Source organism: Pholis gunnellus (assembly GCF_910591455.1).
Source record: "Pholis gunnellus genome assembly, chromosome: 24".
Taxonomy (NCBI): Eukaryota; Metazoa; Chordata; class Actinopteri; order Perciformes; family Pholidae; genus Pholis; species Pholis gunnellus.
In genome coordinates, this window is record NC_136551.1 from 4053957 (window position 1) to 4068145 (window position 14189).

General features: G+C 45.9%; 1 protein-coding gene across 2 annotated transcripts; it reads right to left on the reverse strand.

Moving 5' to 3' along the window:
• Positions 1-1138: 1138 nt before the first annotated feature.
• On the reverse strand, positions 1139-3602 carry LOC306715164 (uncharacterized protein). Of its 2 annotated transcripts, none has more exons than XM_079185440.1 (6): positions 3468-3602; positions 3211-3374; positions 2609-2825; positions 2343-2446; positions 1990-2127; positions 1139-1521 (listed from the first exon to the last, which is right to left on the reverse strand). In XM_079185440.1, the coding sequence occupies exons 1-6, from the start codon at positions 3573-3575 to the stop codon at positions 1431-1433; spliced, it is 822 nt and encodes a 273-aa protein (XP_079041566.1). In that variant the 5' UTR covers positions 3576-3602; the 3' UTR covers positions 1139-1430. The 2 variants fall into 2 exon arrangements, with proteins under 2 accessions (XP_079041566.1, XP_079041567.1); XM_079185441.1 differs by having other exon boundaries at positions 2609-2821; positions 3207-3374.
• Positions 3603-14189: the final 10587 nt, after the last annotated feature.

The window sequence follows — 14189 nt, forward strand, 5'->3', positions numbered from 1 at the left end:
ACAATGTCATACTGTCTTATCCGTGTAAAAGTTATGGCTCAGCACCTCCCCGTTCATATATTCTGCTTACTGGGCGATTCTGTCCTGTCGGTGGGGAATTAATGGCGGCTATACCATCAACGCAGTTAAAGCCTTCAACAGTTAAGCTTAGCCCGAGCAATGTTTGGCTTCTCTGATTAATGCTCAAGACTGTGACAGTATCCAAAGAAGAATTAAAGCCGTTGCGGAGCGTGAACGATGAATTTAGGGGGAGATTAAGAGATCAAGGGGTCAGTGGCAGGCAGGTAGAGGTGAACGCTCAGAGCCAGAAGTTAAAGATTAGACTTATTAGACTTAACATTGAATTACTTCTAACAGGTTGTACATGTGCCATTGGCCTGAGATTGTTTTGTTTACCGTCTCACATACATAGGAACATAGGAAAATATGGATGTCTTATTTATCAGAGGCATTTTATTGTCTCCTGAAAACTAACAATAACACGATAGAAAGTCATCTATATTTCAGAAATTCAAGTTTTTAGATCGTGGATGAACCTCATTACAGATCTGACACAGGTCATATAACTGTGAGAATGTTTATAAATGACTTTATTATCTAAAAAAAAGCACACAAAGTGCTGCGACTATGAGTAGCCCTCGGGAAAATGAAGTGTTTCTTCCGAACACCACCAAAAGAAATGCGGTGATTTTCCAAATCTAGATTTTTGAAGCTGCACTTGGTTTCAAACAGCAGCAGATGGCAGTAAATGCACAGAATGACGCTCCGTGCTGAGCAGGAGAGAGCTGCCGAGTGCCTCAATGCTCGGATGTCCCATGTTAGTTGTAATTCGTTAACCCTCGGTGCAATAAAATGTGATAAATGCTCTAATTGGTATAAATATGGAACGTATCCGTACAATCGTTTTAGTGGATGTCACCAATGTGAGGGTGTCACAGGTTTAGCAGGGGAAGGTAACAAAGTGTTTGAGATTCAGGGGATTTGGAGGCCGCGCATGTTAATTAGCATCTGTTCGCACGGCCCTAAACAATCTGTGAGCACATAAATATAAGTAGAGAGGAGGACACTCGGGGAGACACCAGCGGCTTGAATAGATCATTCGGAAGAGCGGTGAAGGAAGAGAGGAACGGAGTGCCGTAAATGTACTTTTATTGTGTAACGGAGACAAATCACTTTGCGCTGAAGGAAACCCGGCTGCATCTGTGCTCTATAAAACAGGACGAGGCGGTCAAACGTCAGGAGAATCAACAAGCTCATCGGGAAGGCTGGCTCCGTCCCTGATGGTGGAGATGTTCATTGGAGGAGGAGGGAGCTGCGGAGCATCATGGGAAGTGACTCTCACCCTCTCCACGATGTGCTGCTCACACACACCTGGGGGAAACCTACAGCTGTGGTTTCCAACCTGAGGTTCTGGATCTGGTGTCCGGGGTTCAGAGTGGCTTGCGGGCCAGCCAATAGAAATACTTCACCACCACCGTGACTTCTGTGTCAGGAGAGGACACCTTCATGGCAGACATCAACCTGTTGGAGGACAAGAAGAGACATCCCGACAAGACAAAACAGGTCAACTCTGTCCAGAGACAGAGAGCGGCACACCGTGTGTAGTAATTAAATACAATGCCGTGATAATTAAATACAATGTCATACTGTCTTATCCATGTAAAAGTTATGGCTCAGCACTTCCCGTTCATATATTCTGCTTACTGGGCGATTCTGTCCTGTCGGTGGGGAATTAATGGCGGCTATACCATCAACGCAGTTAAAGCCTTCAACAGTTAAGCTCAGCCCGAGCAACGTTTGGCTTCTCTGATTAATGCTCAAGACTGTGACAGTATCCAAAGAAGAATTAAAGCCGTTGCGGAGCGTGAACGATGAATTTAGGGGGAGATTAAGAGATCAAGGGGTCAGTGGCAGGCAGGTAGAGGTGAACGCTCAGAGCCAGAAGTTAAATGATTAGACTTATTGATGAGGTGGAGGTTAATATCTCACTTGTTCCTTGTGTCATTAGAAAGACGTTCGGCCTCAGCAGGATCCTGTTGTAGCAGTTTCTGGTAGCTGGAAAAGGTCTCCACCATGCCCAAGTATCCGCTCAGTGGCAAGATCCTCTTTGACCTCAGACACTCATTCCTGGACACAACAGAGGGAACGATTGGGGAAATCTCGGCTGAATAGTGATTCAGAAACACTCTCCTCTCCCTTGTCTGTATACTGAGATGCCCCCGAGCAAGACATTTGACCGCCGACTGCTCAAGTTTAAGCAGCTCTGTGCCAGTTACCTCCCGAACGTCTGCGTGTGTATGTGTCTGACTTAATATGAGCGTGTTCATAGCATTTACACTCACCACTCTTTGTCTGGGTACGAGCAGGAGTCAAACATGGCTGAGTAGATCTCCATAGAGCTCTTTCCTATATGGGGATTTCGGTAGGGAAGCAGGGCAGTGTAAAACTGATCAGGAAAAGAAAAAGAATCATTACCAACGAACCTTGCATAGGCCAATGGAATTTCAAAAATGGTGGGGAGGGATGTGCCTTTTTGACATGTTTACAGTCATCTGTACTTTCTAAATAACACGTTCCAAGAGTGAAGTTTTGGGGATTTGCGATGAACCTCATTGCAGATGTCATGGAGTGTTGCGTTGGAGACGTCCCCGTACTCCAGCTCCATGTCCATGGTGTAGCTCAGCAGAGCCAGGCAGCCTCCAGGCCTCAGCACCCTGTCAGCTTCCAGGAGGAACTTCTCGCGGTCGAACCAGTGAGCCGCCGTCATGGCCGTCACAAGGTCCACCTCACCAGGAGCAAACGGTAGCTTCTCTGCCGGACACTCCCTGGGGGCGTCAAAGTGGAGGTCAAATAGGGGCGTTTGCTACGTCGCAGTATCCTGGCAACTTGGTTCGGGCCTTTGAAGCAGGACAATGACAAGGCAGGCTAATTTGCCGACCTTTGGATTATGATTATTACAAAGGTCCAAGCACAATGTGTACACATTACAAAAACTCGCAGCTTTTTGCACAGAAGCTGTGGGAAATGTATATCACTATGTATCCAAAAGGTCGGAGTTGTTTTGTAACCGGTAACTTTACTCACGCTCTTGATACAGTTCGGGTTTGTCTGAAACTAATTAAAACAGCAAACCAAACTGCCGTCGATGCACCCGGGAAGATATTTCGATCCACCCTTGCACAAAACCCCCCAACCTTCCCTCCAACTCGCCTGTAAGATAAACTTGGAGGGTTTCTTGGATTGGTCAGAGCTATCTCCAGCTGAGCCGGGCTGACGTCCGTCCCAACAACCTTGGTGAAGTACGGAGCCAAAAGGATCGTCCCTTGGCCCGAACCGCAGCCCACATCCACAGCAAGATTGAACTGGTTTGGCATCTAAAAGCAATGGAGTCAAACCATATTTAGAGGCGTTTGATGGTGCATAAAACAGCAGGTTGCAGCCTGAAAACGTGGTCAAACACACTTCACCCTTTTCTCCATGTAGCTCATAATCCTGTTGATCAATTCATAAGGAGCCACTCTGTGCTGCAGGTAAGCGGCTGCATGATCTATACCCTCAAAGACGCGTACAGCCATGTTTCTGTGCAAAGTGCTCCTGTCTGACAAAGCGGCCGACTGAGACTATGACTCTGCACTATGCGCTTGTCCTTCTTCAACCCCCGAGTTACACATTAACTCAAGGAAGTGTCCCCGTCCTCGTGAGCTGCAGCCCATAAGCACGCAAGTGGAAGCATATAGTTCACACTGTGTTGCTTGGAATTAATGGTAAAGTATAGGATTTAGGAGGATTCATTTGCAGCAATAGCATATCATACACATAACTATGATTTATTTTGTGTATAATTACCTGAAAACAAGAATCATGAGCTGAGAATGAGCTGTGTGCAATCTGCAACCTGCGACTGCTCCTTTAAGTGTAGTAATTTATTGTAACGCTAAGTACCACGCCGCAACGTTTATGTTCCCTTAAAAAGTGTGTCGATGGCCGTACTTGTTGAAACATGAATATATACACATATATGTATATATATCACCAAAAGAATTCTCCCAATCCAGATTTCTGCACACATGCACTTGGTTTCAAGCAGCAGCAGATGGCAGTAAATGCACATCCATGATGCTCCGTGCTGAGAAGGAACACGTGGGAATGCTTGGGAGTCACACTGTTAGCTGTAATTCCTCATCATCCTGCTCACCGCCCTTATTTAATCTGCAATATCAATGTTTCTTTGGCATACCGATGAATCAGACATGGCCGAAACGATCGTGTTAGTATCCAGAGGAAAGAAACATGTGGCTAAAAACTATACTCCGTCTAGAAAAAACAATTCTTATAATTGTGAAACTTGTCTTTTTCTGGAAGCACTTTGACCTCACACTTTTATTCTCAGTATATTTAGAAATAATTTAAAGGTGGTATCACCCAAACAGGCCTGAATCTGCTCTGGGGGGGCGGCTGGTCTTGTTCTTGTATTTTCTTCCCAATCAACAACATTGATCCTTCCCGTTCCACCTGATCGATATCCATTGTCAGATATGATTTGCAATGGGGCTTGTGTTAACAAAAGGTGGGTGCAGGGTCCCCAGGAGCCCCGCCCCTTAACCCCAGCATGTTGCGCCGCGCGCGGGCCCTGCCTTGTGTCCTCCAATCAATCAGCTTTGATCAAACCTGTCAGCGGCGCTCGGTTCACACCGCCGACCTCTGCTGCAGCGTGAGCAGCCCGAGAGCGTGATAAACACGTCCGACATCCACGCACATGATGTGACTACCCAGACGTGGCCGTTTTATCGCCCAGTCTTTACCGCCAAGTCTCATTACAGTGTCCTCACACCTTTCCACAGACGCCATTAAAAACACAAAGTCAATGGACTCAGACGAGCGGCCTCGTGTATTGCTTTAATATCTGCAGGCATTCCCGACACGGTAAAAAGAGCTATGGGAGTACTTGCATCGACTGTGACGAGCAGTGTCGCTAATGCCGCGTGGGGAATTCTCCTGAAAGGCAATCACACAGGTAATCCACGCCGGGAGAGGAAAAATATGAGAAATATTGCATGTTAAACCTGGTCGGGGTGCACGTGAAATTCTTGATTTGGGGTTTTCCAGACTGGTTTGAAGAAGATTTTGTGTGAAAGCGAGTCTGGAATTGCGGAAAAGGGGATAAAAAACCCGTCAGAACGGGGCTGTTTGGTGCACCGGCTGTACACGGTTTAATAAACATCTTAAAGATGCATTTCAGCACACGCTAGTAAATACCTGCGCATCGTTTTTCTTCGCTCCCCTGTCAGCGTGAGTGCAGACGCATGCAGGGAAGGGGGATGGATAGACGGGTGTTGAGAATAAAATCCCACTTCCCTGCGGAAATCTCAGCAGGTAAAAGCTGATTGCAGCTGTTGGATGAAATCCGTGATTTTAGAAAATAGTCCTGTTGCCACATTGAGAGCCATGCAATTTTTTTTTTAGGGGGGGGAGGGAGAGAGAGGGAGAGAGAGAGAGAGATATTCATCATGGCTTCCCCTGGGTTCTTAAACAAAGTAGCATGAAAACCTTTAAATGCAAAAAAAAACAACAACAACCGTGCACTCAAACTTATAGAAGGAATTAGGAATAGCTGGTGCAAGCCGATCCTGTTTCTTCTCTCCGTTATGAAATCAACTCGGCAACCTTTGAGGAGAAAGGGAAGGGGAGAGGCAAATCCTCCCTGTCTTTTTATCGCGCCACTGTGCATTGTGCCAAACAGCGTTTGCAATCTCTGGTAGGATATGAAGATCTTAAATCTTTACCCATTAAAACTTCACTTGAGACACTCGGTTTTCTCCACAGCCAGTTGTAAAGTACAAATATGGAGGAGATCTTAGTGACTCCGCTGCGTTTTTATAGGCGAGATGCTCGCTCCGAGATACACTCGGAGGGCTAATCCCGCTCTCCGAGGAGAGAGGTAGGTATTGGCTTTGATGATAGAAATGGATTAAACAGATTACATTAAAGGCCAGTCTAATTGAACCAATCTATCCTGATTCTGCCGCTGTAAGATAAATGATGAGAGGGCCAGATAGTATATATAGGTCGAGTGTTCGGCTCGGGGTTTCGTCTGTCGACATTTACAGACTCGCGTTGTAGACAAAGGTCCATATAACGGCTATCCCACATCCTTAGTAACGTTTAACTATGTCTGCCTTTTTGCTGCATTCAGGTGCTTTAAGGAAACTTAAAACTGAGCCTAGTGACGGTAATATTACGAGGCCCGGGCTATAAGCACGATGGCACTCGAGACTCTTCTAGGACAAACCAGGACCTGCTGTGCTGGTAGCTTTCTATATGCCTATACATCAGTGTGTTTTCAGGTCTGACACACACAAATAAAGTCCTTCTTCTCTGCCGTCATTGCCAAAAACAATAAGAATGCACGCTCCTTATTTGATTCTGGTGTCAGTAGCCCCTGAACTACCTTCCGAGCTGCTGGTTCCTCCACATTGAGTCTGGATTGTGTCCCCTTCAAACCGATTCAATAAAGCATGACGCCATTAGACCCTTCCACCTACGCCGGCTTAATAAAAGAAGTTGTGTGACTGCTCTTTTTATTTTCCTCTTTGCTCGTTTTTATTTTCCTCGTGTTCCGAGGCCCTCCGTAAAAAACACATTAAATTGCCTCGTCGTTGAAAGGTGCTTTTCATCTCGCCTTCAAGTTAAGATTTGTGTTCATGATTCAAGTGGATTTTAAAAACTAAATGTCTGCTTGGTTATGGGTAATTTAATGTCTAGTTAATGGCCTGAAACATGTAAAACCAGCAGCACCCTTGAAGTGCTGCGAAGATACAAACTGAATTCAGTTTAAGTGAAGAACATTAGTGTTTTCAATGAATGTGGTCTTAAAGGATTAAAATTCAAAAGGCATCTAATTCAAGGAGAAACTCGGAAAGAGTAAAATAAGTTCACAGTTTTGCTACTGCTCTCCCAAAAAGTGACGCTTCAAACAAATCTCATCCTGAAAGCTGCAAAACCGACAAAACAAGTCAAATCTTCCCCAGCACATTCCGGTTCATCTTTCGCTCTCAATACGAAAGCTTTGGGTCTTTCTTTTGGGTAATTACCTCTCTTTATGTGTGTGTGTGTGTGTGTGTGTACCTGTCCTCCCAGGCATGGTCGTTATTGACGGTGTCCAGTTGAAGCGAGCGTGATGGGGTGACCTTTCCTTCCAACCTTGTTATCAACGGGAACTCGTTAAGCCGGACTGTTTAATTAGCAGCGGAATGACAATCAGGGAGGAGCCGGAGACCTCTGTGCTCATAGACACGGATCAATGGTCTTCAGGGAGCCTTTGCACTCAGCAACAAGGGGCCTTTTGCACATGTGTGCAGGCAGTGTGCTGATGCATATACACATGCAATTATACACAATTTACTTCTTCAAAGTTGCTCTAATTTAACCCCTTTTGGAAATCGGGATTTCGGAACATGGCTTGCGGGGATTCGCTGCCATTCAGCGCACAAGAGCGTTGTTGAAGTGTTCATCGTGAAAGGTGTAAAGTCAGGCCAGTCAAGCTCTTCTATCCTTCATTGAAACTATAAGAGCCCCTAACAGGCCCGTCCGAGTGAGCCCTGTCCACGTGCTTTGGGCCCTTTAGTGTAGATTCTATTCCAGGTTTCACAAACAACATGGAAACTCTGATATCCCACTTTTCAAAGTGATAAAACAGTCCAACCCTGGTTGACACGCACGCATGCTTCAGCACACGAGCATATGCACCCGCTCTCGGAAGTGTGTGTGTGTGTGTGTGCAAAGCGGGAGCCAACAGCCGCTGCAGCTGGTGAGATCCAAGTGAAAGTGAGAAGCATAAAAAAAAAAAAAAAAAGCTGAACGCTCGGGTCTGTTGATCTATTTTTACCGCAGAGCAGGGGGCAGAGGGGGAGAGAAGAAGAGAGAGACAGAGAGAGAGAGAGATTCCTGCATAATGCATGGCCCTGTAGAGCAGCAGTGGCTTTTACACTGCGCTCTCTCACTGGGCTTCCAGGTGTCTGTGCTGTCTGTCAAGCAGGCAGCATATAGAGGAGAGCCAGGTGCTCTCACACGGCGCTCCGGTTGATCTTCCTCACAGCACAAGACCACCAGCCATATCCAGCTGCTCGCTCTCTCCCCGAACACAAGATCTCGCCTGTAGTCAAATGAAATCCATCTCTGAAGCGTAGGAGCACTCAGGAGCTGGTGGTGGTGGTGGTGGTGGTGGGGGGGGGTACAGATACATCGCCCCAGTTGGAGTGGGAAACCGCTTTCTGTTCTTTGGGATCTGTGGCGACGACGAGTGGCAACTCGTGAATTGAGTTCACTACAGTTTGGAGTCCAAATTTAGCTCAGAGGATGTTTCTTTAAGGAGATAAACACAAAGCAGCATCCACAGTGTGCCGTTCTATACTTCTCTTGTGAAACAACATTTTTAAAAGTCACTTCATCTGTTCATCTTGTCTATTGCCGAGTCCTAAATGTGCTGTTTTGAGTGCAATTTTCTCTTTTATTTCATTTTTTTCCTTTTCTTTTCCTGCTGTTGAATTTGGAAAAATAACTTTGAATGGAACACTCTGACACCACTAAATGATTGGATTTGGTTTGGGAACAGGCGATCTGAGCATTCCCTGAGGGGGGTCGGGTTGCTGCTGGGCATCACAAGGAGGGAGACTAATGAAAGCTTGATGAGGATGCTTCTCTGAATCCACCGGCATGATTAGGCTTTAATTACCGAGGGCCACCTCGACATATTCCCTATAATTGGAAATACCTAAGCACTTGGCATGTGGCATGAAACCAAAGAAAACCGCGGTTCGCAAACCCTTCGTCGGACAATCCTCACTCTCATTCTCAACAGGGGCTCAGATTGAAGCTCGTCTTCATGCGGATGACTTGCTAAATTGCTCTGTGTAATCTCAGGAAGGAGTTGGTGACAGCCTAAGCATGGAATAAGATATTGCGATGGAGGCTTTCAACTTGGAGCTTTGCTTCCCAGAATGCTGGCATCGCCACGTTGCCAGATGTGACAATAACATCCATATCAGGCTGCCAAACACCTACAAGACACCCACCGGCTTTGGCAGCTCCCCTGGTGAAATCTTCTGTTGCACAACCACATGAAGAAGAAAAAAAAGGGAGGGGGGCCTTATGTTCTGCCGGTTAAGTGAATCGCTGCCTCGCCTGAAGAATCGTCCTTTCTTTTAATTTACAGTCGCTTTCGATTCGGCGCCGTCACACCATTTGTAGCCTCCTTCAATGGCGTTAGCTACGGCTGCATCATTGTACGGAAAACAAAGACAACATTTCTGAAATGTGCTCAGGTGTTGCGGCGGGTGAATAGCTGAGCGGAGACAGTAGACGATTCAAGGGCAAGCTGATAAGCCTGCAGGACACCGAACAATGAGACAGTATATTTGAAGAGTCGGTGTGTGTGTGTGTGTGTGTGTGGGGGGGGGGTTGGACTGTCCTGTGGTCTTAATTGTTCTGACCATTAAATGTTCAATTTCGTCGGACCATCATTTGTCACTTTCCTTATTCCTACGGATACATCCCAGTGCTTAGTGTTGTCACACGTGCAAGGTGTTAATATCGTGTACACACAAAGAGGTCAAGTACTGCTGAATGCGATACACGCATGTGTAGAATACCAGAACCAGATAATATCGCAGGGTGTTTTAATCCTATTGTCCTCGCAGATTTACATAGATGCTATCATTTGATGCAGATTAATGGAAACAACAGAGGAGGACAGGGTGACTGAGCACATGTAACCAAGCATTCAACAGCCGTGTTTATCAACTCAGCTTTTCTATTATTCAGATTATTCTGCTTGGGATCCCCCGGTGTAATTAGCCGGATAACAAATCCAGCGCTTTCCACGGCGTGTCTGTGCTTTGATTCTATCACATCCACCAGCTGCCAAGAGCTGTTTGAGAAGAAGAACGTGTGTGTTTTCGTTTGGTGTTTCAATCCTAACCGTGCGGTCAGACTTGTGGTTCAGGGACATATATCACGCTCTATGATGTGAGCGGTGACGTCACCCATTGGGTTGAAGTCTGCGGTTCCGAAGCGCTAAATTCAACATTTTGGCCGTCGCCATCTTGTTTTATTGCAACCCAGAGGTGACCCGAGTGGGTGGAGCGAAGTAAAACCAAACTTTTAAGAACTGAAAACACCACATGAAAGGGTTAAAGACCGGAAAACGCTGCGGAAACGACCCGCCAACCGCAAGGTCCACGGCTTCGGCTTTAGTCTTAAAAGGGGACTGCTGCTGCGAAAGAGATTGCCCTGCAGACATGCATGCACGACACTGCATTTGTGAATGTGTGCGTTAACCTTTGTGTGTTGACGTGAACGTGCTCCCCGTCTCTGCTGAAACGCATTAACGGCGACTCGCTCGGCTGTGAACTCACATACAAGCGCATCTCCATCACATTGGAATGGAAACGGCGATTGGAAAGCGCTCATGGGACGCGCGACCTTTGCTGAAAAATGACTCCCATCGTTTCTAATTTCATAATGTGTCTCTGGGATTGACGTAGGAGGTGTAGTTAGGTAGATAATGTGGGGCTGTCTGTAATTACAGATAAAAGAACATTAAGTTCGACGGATACATGTAAGCTTCTTGATGAGGGTGCCCATTTCAATTAGGGAGCATTAAATGAAACAAAAAAACCTTATGGGAGTTTCTCACTGCCAGACCCAAGGAGAATTAATACACTGCATAGGGCCATTTACCAGGGAGTAATTACTCCCTAATTAGCCATTAGTTATTCGATTACCCTTTTATCAGCTAGTCATGGTCAAAAGGCAGGAATTGCGGATAAGTCATCACCTTGGTTGGTAACAGATGTAATTAACATGCCGTAGCTCCCTGAGAGGGAGACGACGAGGGAGTGCATTCAAGCAGAGTGAAGGCATTCTGGCCTATTTCCTCCGTTTGATCAGAAGGAGCGATAAATCAGAGGCTTTTTTCTTTTTTTTGTATTCATCCAAGGGTGGGTTGCTGCAAATAGCAGAGACAGGAGGATGTTAATTAATTACCCTAGAAGGTTTGCACGTTTAACTCTAAAAAAAAAATGCAGTAGACCGAAGCCAAGCCCGTCCTTTAAGGTTGTCTGGTCAGTGGGAATAAAAAGCAAAAGGGTACGTGGACGTGCTCTGGGCCGCTCATTGTTTGCAAACTGAATGGCTCTGTGATTGAGACCGGATAAGAAATATCCTGTGAGAGGGCCGACGGTTAGGTGCATATTGTTGCCGGATGAAACCGCCATTAACAGACGAGCCAAGAACCGTGAATACTCACATGCCAAACTGCTTCTACCATTTATTACACATAATTACATTCTTAAATAAAAACGATTCACCGAACAGTTCCTTGCATAGAGATATTACAATACCAATTTAAAAAAGGAATTATGAAACAAACCGGTAACAAAAATAAATCTTTCTCATTTTTCCATAATAAAGAACATTATCGTACCCATACATCATAATATACAAATGATAAATTTGAAACACTTTGTACAGCGAAATAAAAAGGAGAAAGACAACGGAGGAAAAAGGTGGAGGGGCTGGGGAGGAGGGGGAGGGGGAAGGGAAGGGGGAGTCGGACAGAGGACAGGAGTTGAAAGGGTTCATATCTGAGAAAATGGAAGGAGAGAGAGAGGGGGGGGGGGGGGGGATGAGGGAATGCTGGTAGAAAAAGGGGGTTCGTTTGATTTGAAATTCAGACCTGGTGGAAACAGAGGTGGTGTCACACATAGTAATGCGGGTCTCCCCCCCCCCCCCCTCTGCTGAGAGCAAGAGCTGCAGTCTGGATCTCTGACTCCCACAAGGTGGCATGAAAAACAGTGAAATACACATAAGAAGGACGGACAGAGTGTGTGTGTGTGTGTGTGTGAGTACGTTCAGGATGTGCTTGTGCGTGTAGGTGTGTGTGTGCGTTTGTATGAATCTGTGTGTCCAGGGAGTGTCTGCATGCATGTAGTGTGGTGTGTGAATCCGTGTAGCATGAATGTGTACATTTGTGCTAAAAAAACAGCTACTATACAGACTTCTGTGATCAGTGTTTCATCACCCGGGGGTCGTTCGTGTGAAGTGTTGCGTACAAGCGGACAGAAAACATCAGATATGCAAGTGATCTTTCCAAAAAATTGCAGAGTGCAAATACAAACAGACGAAGAACACACAGGCACAGCAGAATTGACAATCATTCATTAAGATGACACCGAACTGAACCGCATCCTCTGGGACGACATGAAACAACCTTTTTTTTCCAGAAAAAACACGTTCACATTTGAAATCCCAGTCTTTGAGCTTGAGAAAGTCCAAATTTTTGAAATTGTCCCGCCACTTGACTATTTTCCATGTCTCGGCTCCTTAAAAGTCTCAACGAACATGAAGAACAACATTCAGTGTTTCAGTCCAAAAATCCTTTTCATGATTGATACAGAACATGAACAAAAAAAAAAAAAAAAAAAACACTCCAGTTCTGCACATTCCCACACATTCGCAAACATTCAGTCCAACAGGAGAGCGCCCCGTTCAAATACTGAAACACACAAGTAGAGCTGCCATTGATGATGCAAATTTTACCCCCTTGGGTTAAACTGCTTATTCTTCATTTTCTCTTCCACGTGGAGAGTCGGGCTGAGCAAGAGAACCACAAACCTGCACAGACATCCCCACCTGAACCCCTTCTGCAAACCAAATGTTTGTCACTTTCTACGATTTTTATGAAACGCAAAGAATGGTAGCACTGGTGTGTGTTGTAGCTGCGACCCCGGATGGCCAGTGAGAATTTTTGGTCTCCTTGAAAAATAAACCAGCAGTTGAAACTTGTGCCCGTGGCTTTCTATTGTGGCCCCTCTCTCCTGTCTTTGCAAGTGGAGGCCTGTCACCCCGGTGTTCAATATAAAAGCGAGCCTGGCATATTTGCACGTTTGGACGGAGAGAGTTCGATATTTATGCGAAGCGGGAGCTTCTACTTCCACAGCGACAGACAGATCATGTCTAGATATGATTGAGCTGGAATGCATTCATACCCTAAATTGAAATGCGCCTCTGGTATACAGAGTGAAATCAATTGACTGCCTCCCTTGCCAAAAGGCAGACTGCTGTGTGCCTCACTGCGAGTATTACAAGTCTTGTAAAATAAAGAATAAACACCTTGACATAGTTTTTCCCAATCGCGCTCGTAAGAATCCGAGCTGCCTGTTTGTTTCATGTGCGCTCGAGTTGAGTCGAGGATCATCCAAAATCCATTTGTGGATTAAAGACGAGACACGGAGCCAAAGCTAGATGTGATGCGTCTCTGTTCTGCCGGGCAAGAGTCGGACCGCCAAGGACAAATGTTGATTCCCAGTTTTCTGGGAGTGTATGTATGTGTCTCGTGTGTGGGTTTCACTCCGCTGCAGTTTCATGAGCTGATGGGGCAGTTATCGTTTGCTGACGGAGCAGACTGTTCCTCCGCTTACCCATTACAGCTGCCCACTGGAAACCTGCACTCGATGACCTCCCCGCTGGTCCAGTGCGACCAGTAAAATGCCAGAAGCTCCCAGCCGTGACTAGCTAGTTATTCCAAGTCAAGCCATTCATATCCTAATGTGAAAAAGAGAATCTACCGCATCAACACAAATGGTCTCGTCATGGGCCTAGCAACACGTACAGACTTACAACAGATACATTCACATTGATTTGCTCGGAGAAGAGCCGCCCAATTGATTGAAGTTGTGTCTTCCTACAAGTCCTTCCGCGCCCATCCATCTGCATTCAGACATACATGTGTGGTCAGGAAGTCAGCAGGATGCTCTTGGGTATGCATAGGGTCCGATTAGGAGAGCTGAATGCTGCTTTTTTTTCTGAAAATTGGAAGAGCTCTGCGTGGGTGCTGCGAACAGGACAAAAAAAAAACAACCCTCCTCAGCCCGGTGGCTAGTTGGGTGCCAATCACTCTCAAAGGCCAAAGAGATCATTTCAGGCATCAACAGTCGACACTTCTTTTTTTTGGCTGCATCCGGTTCCAATGTGTTCTTCAAAATGGTCTTTTTAAATTGTCAGTTTTGAACAAAAAGGAGAATCTTTTCATAGAAACAATATAGCCTTTATCATACATAGTGATCTTGTTTGCGTTCGGTGTGCTATCGCAGTCAGCGAGCTGCTTTTTCCGACTTGTGCATGTGGCTGTC

Bases quoted from the DNA above. Each gene is read 5' to 3' on its own strand.
- LOC306715164 (XM_079185440.1), bottom strand. From the start codon at position 3,575: ATGGCTGTACGCGTCTTTGAGGGTATAGATCATGCAGCCGCTTACCTG. The intron at 3,375-3,467 runs GTGAAGTGTGTT...CATTGCTTTTAG, and splicing joins TGAGCTACATGGAGAAAAGG to ATGCCAAACCAGTTCAATCT. The intron at 2,128-2,342 runs GTGAGTGTAAAT...TGTTGTGTCCAG, and splicing joins TCGTACCCAGACAAAGAGTG to GAATGAGTGTCTGAGGTCAA.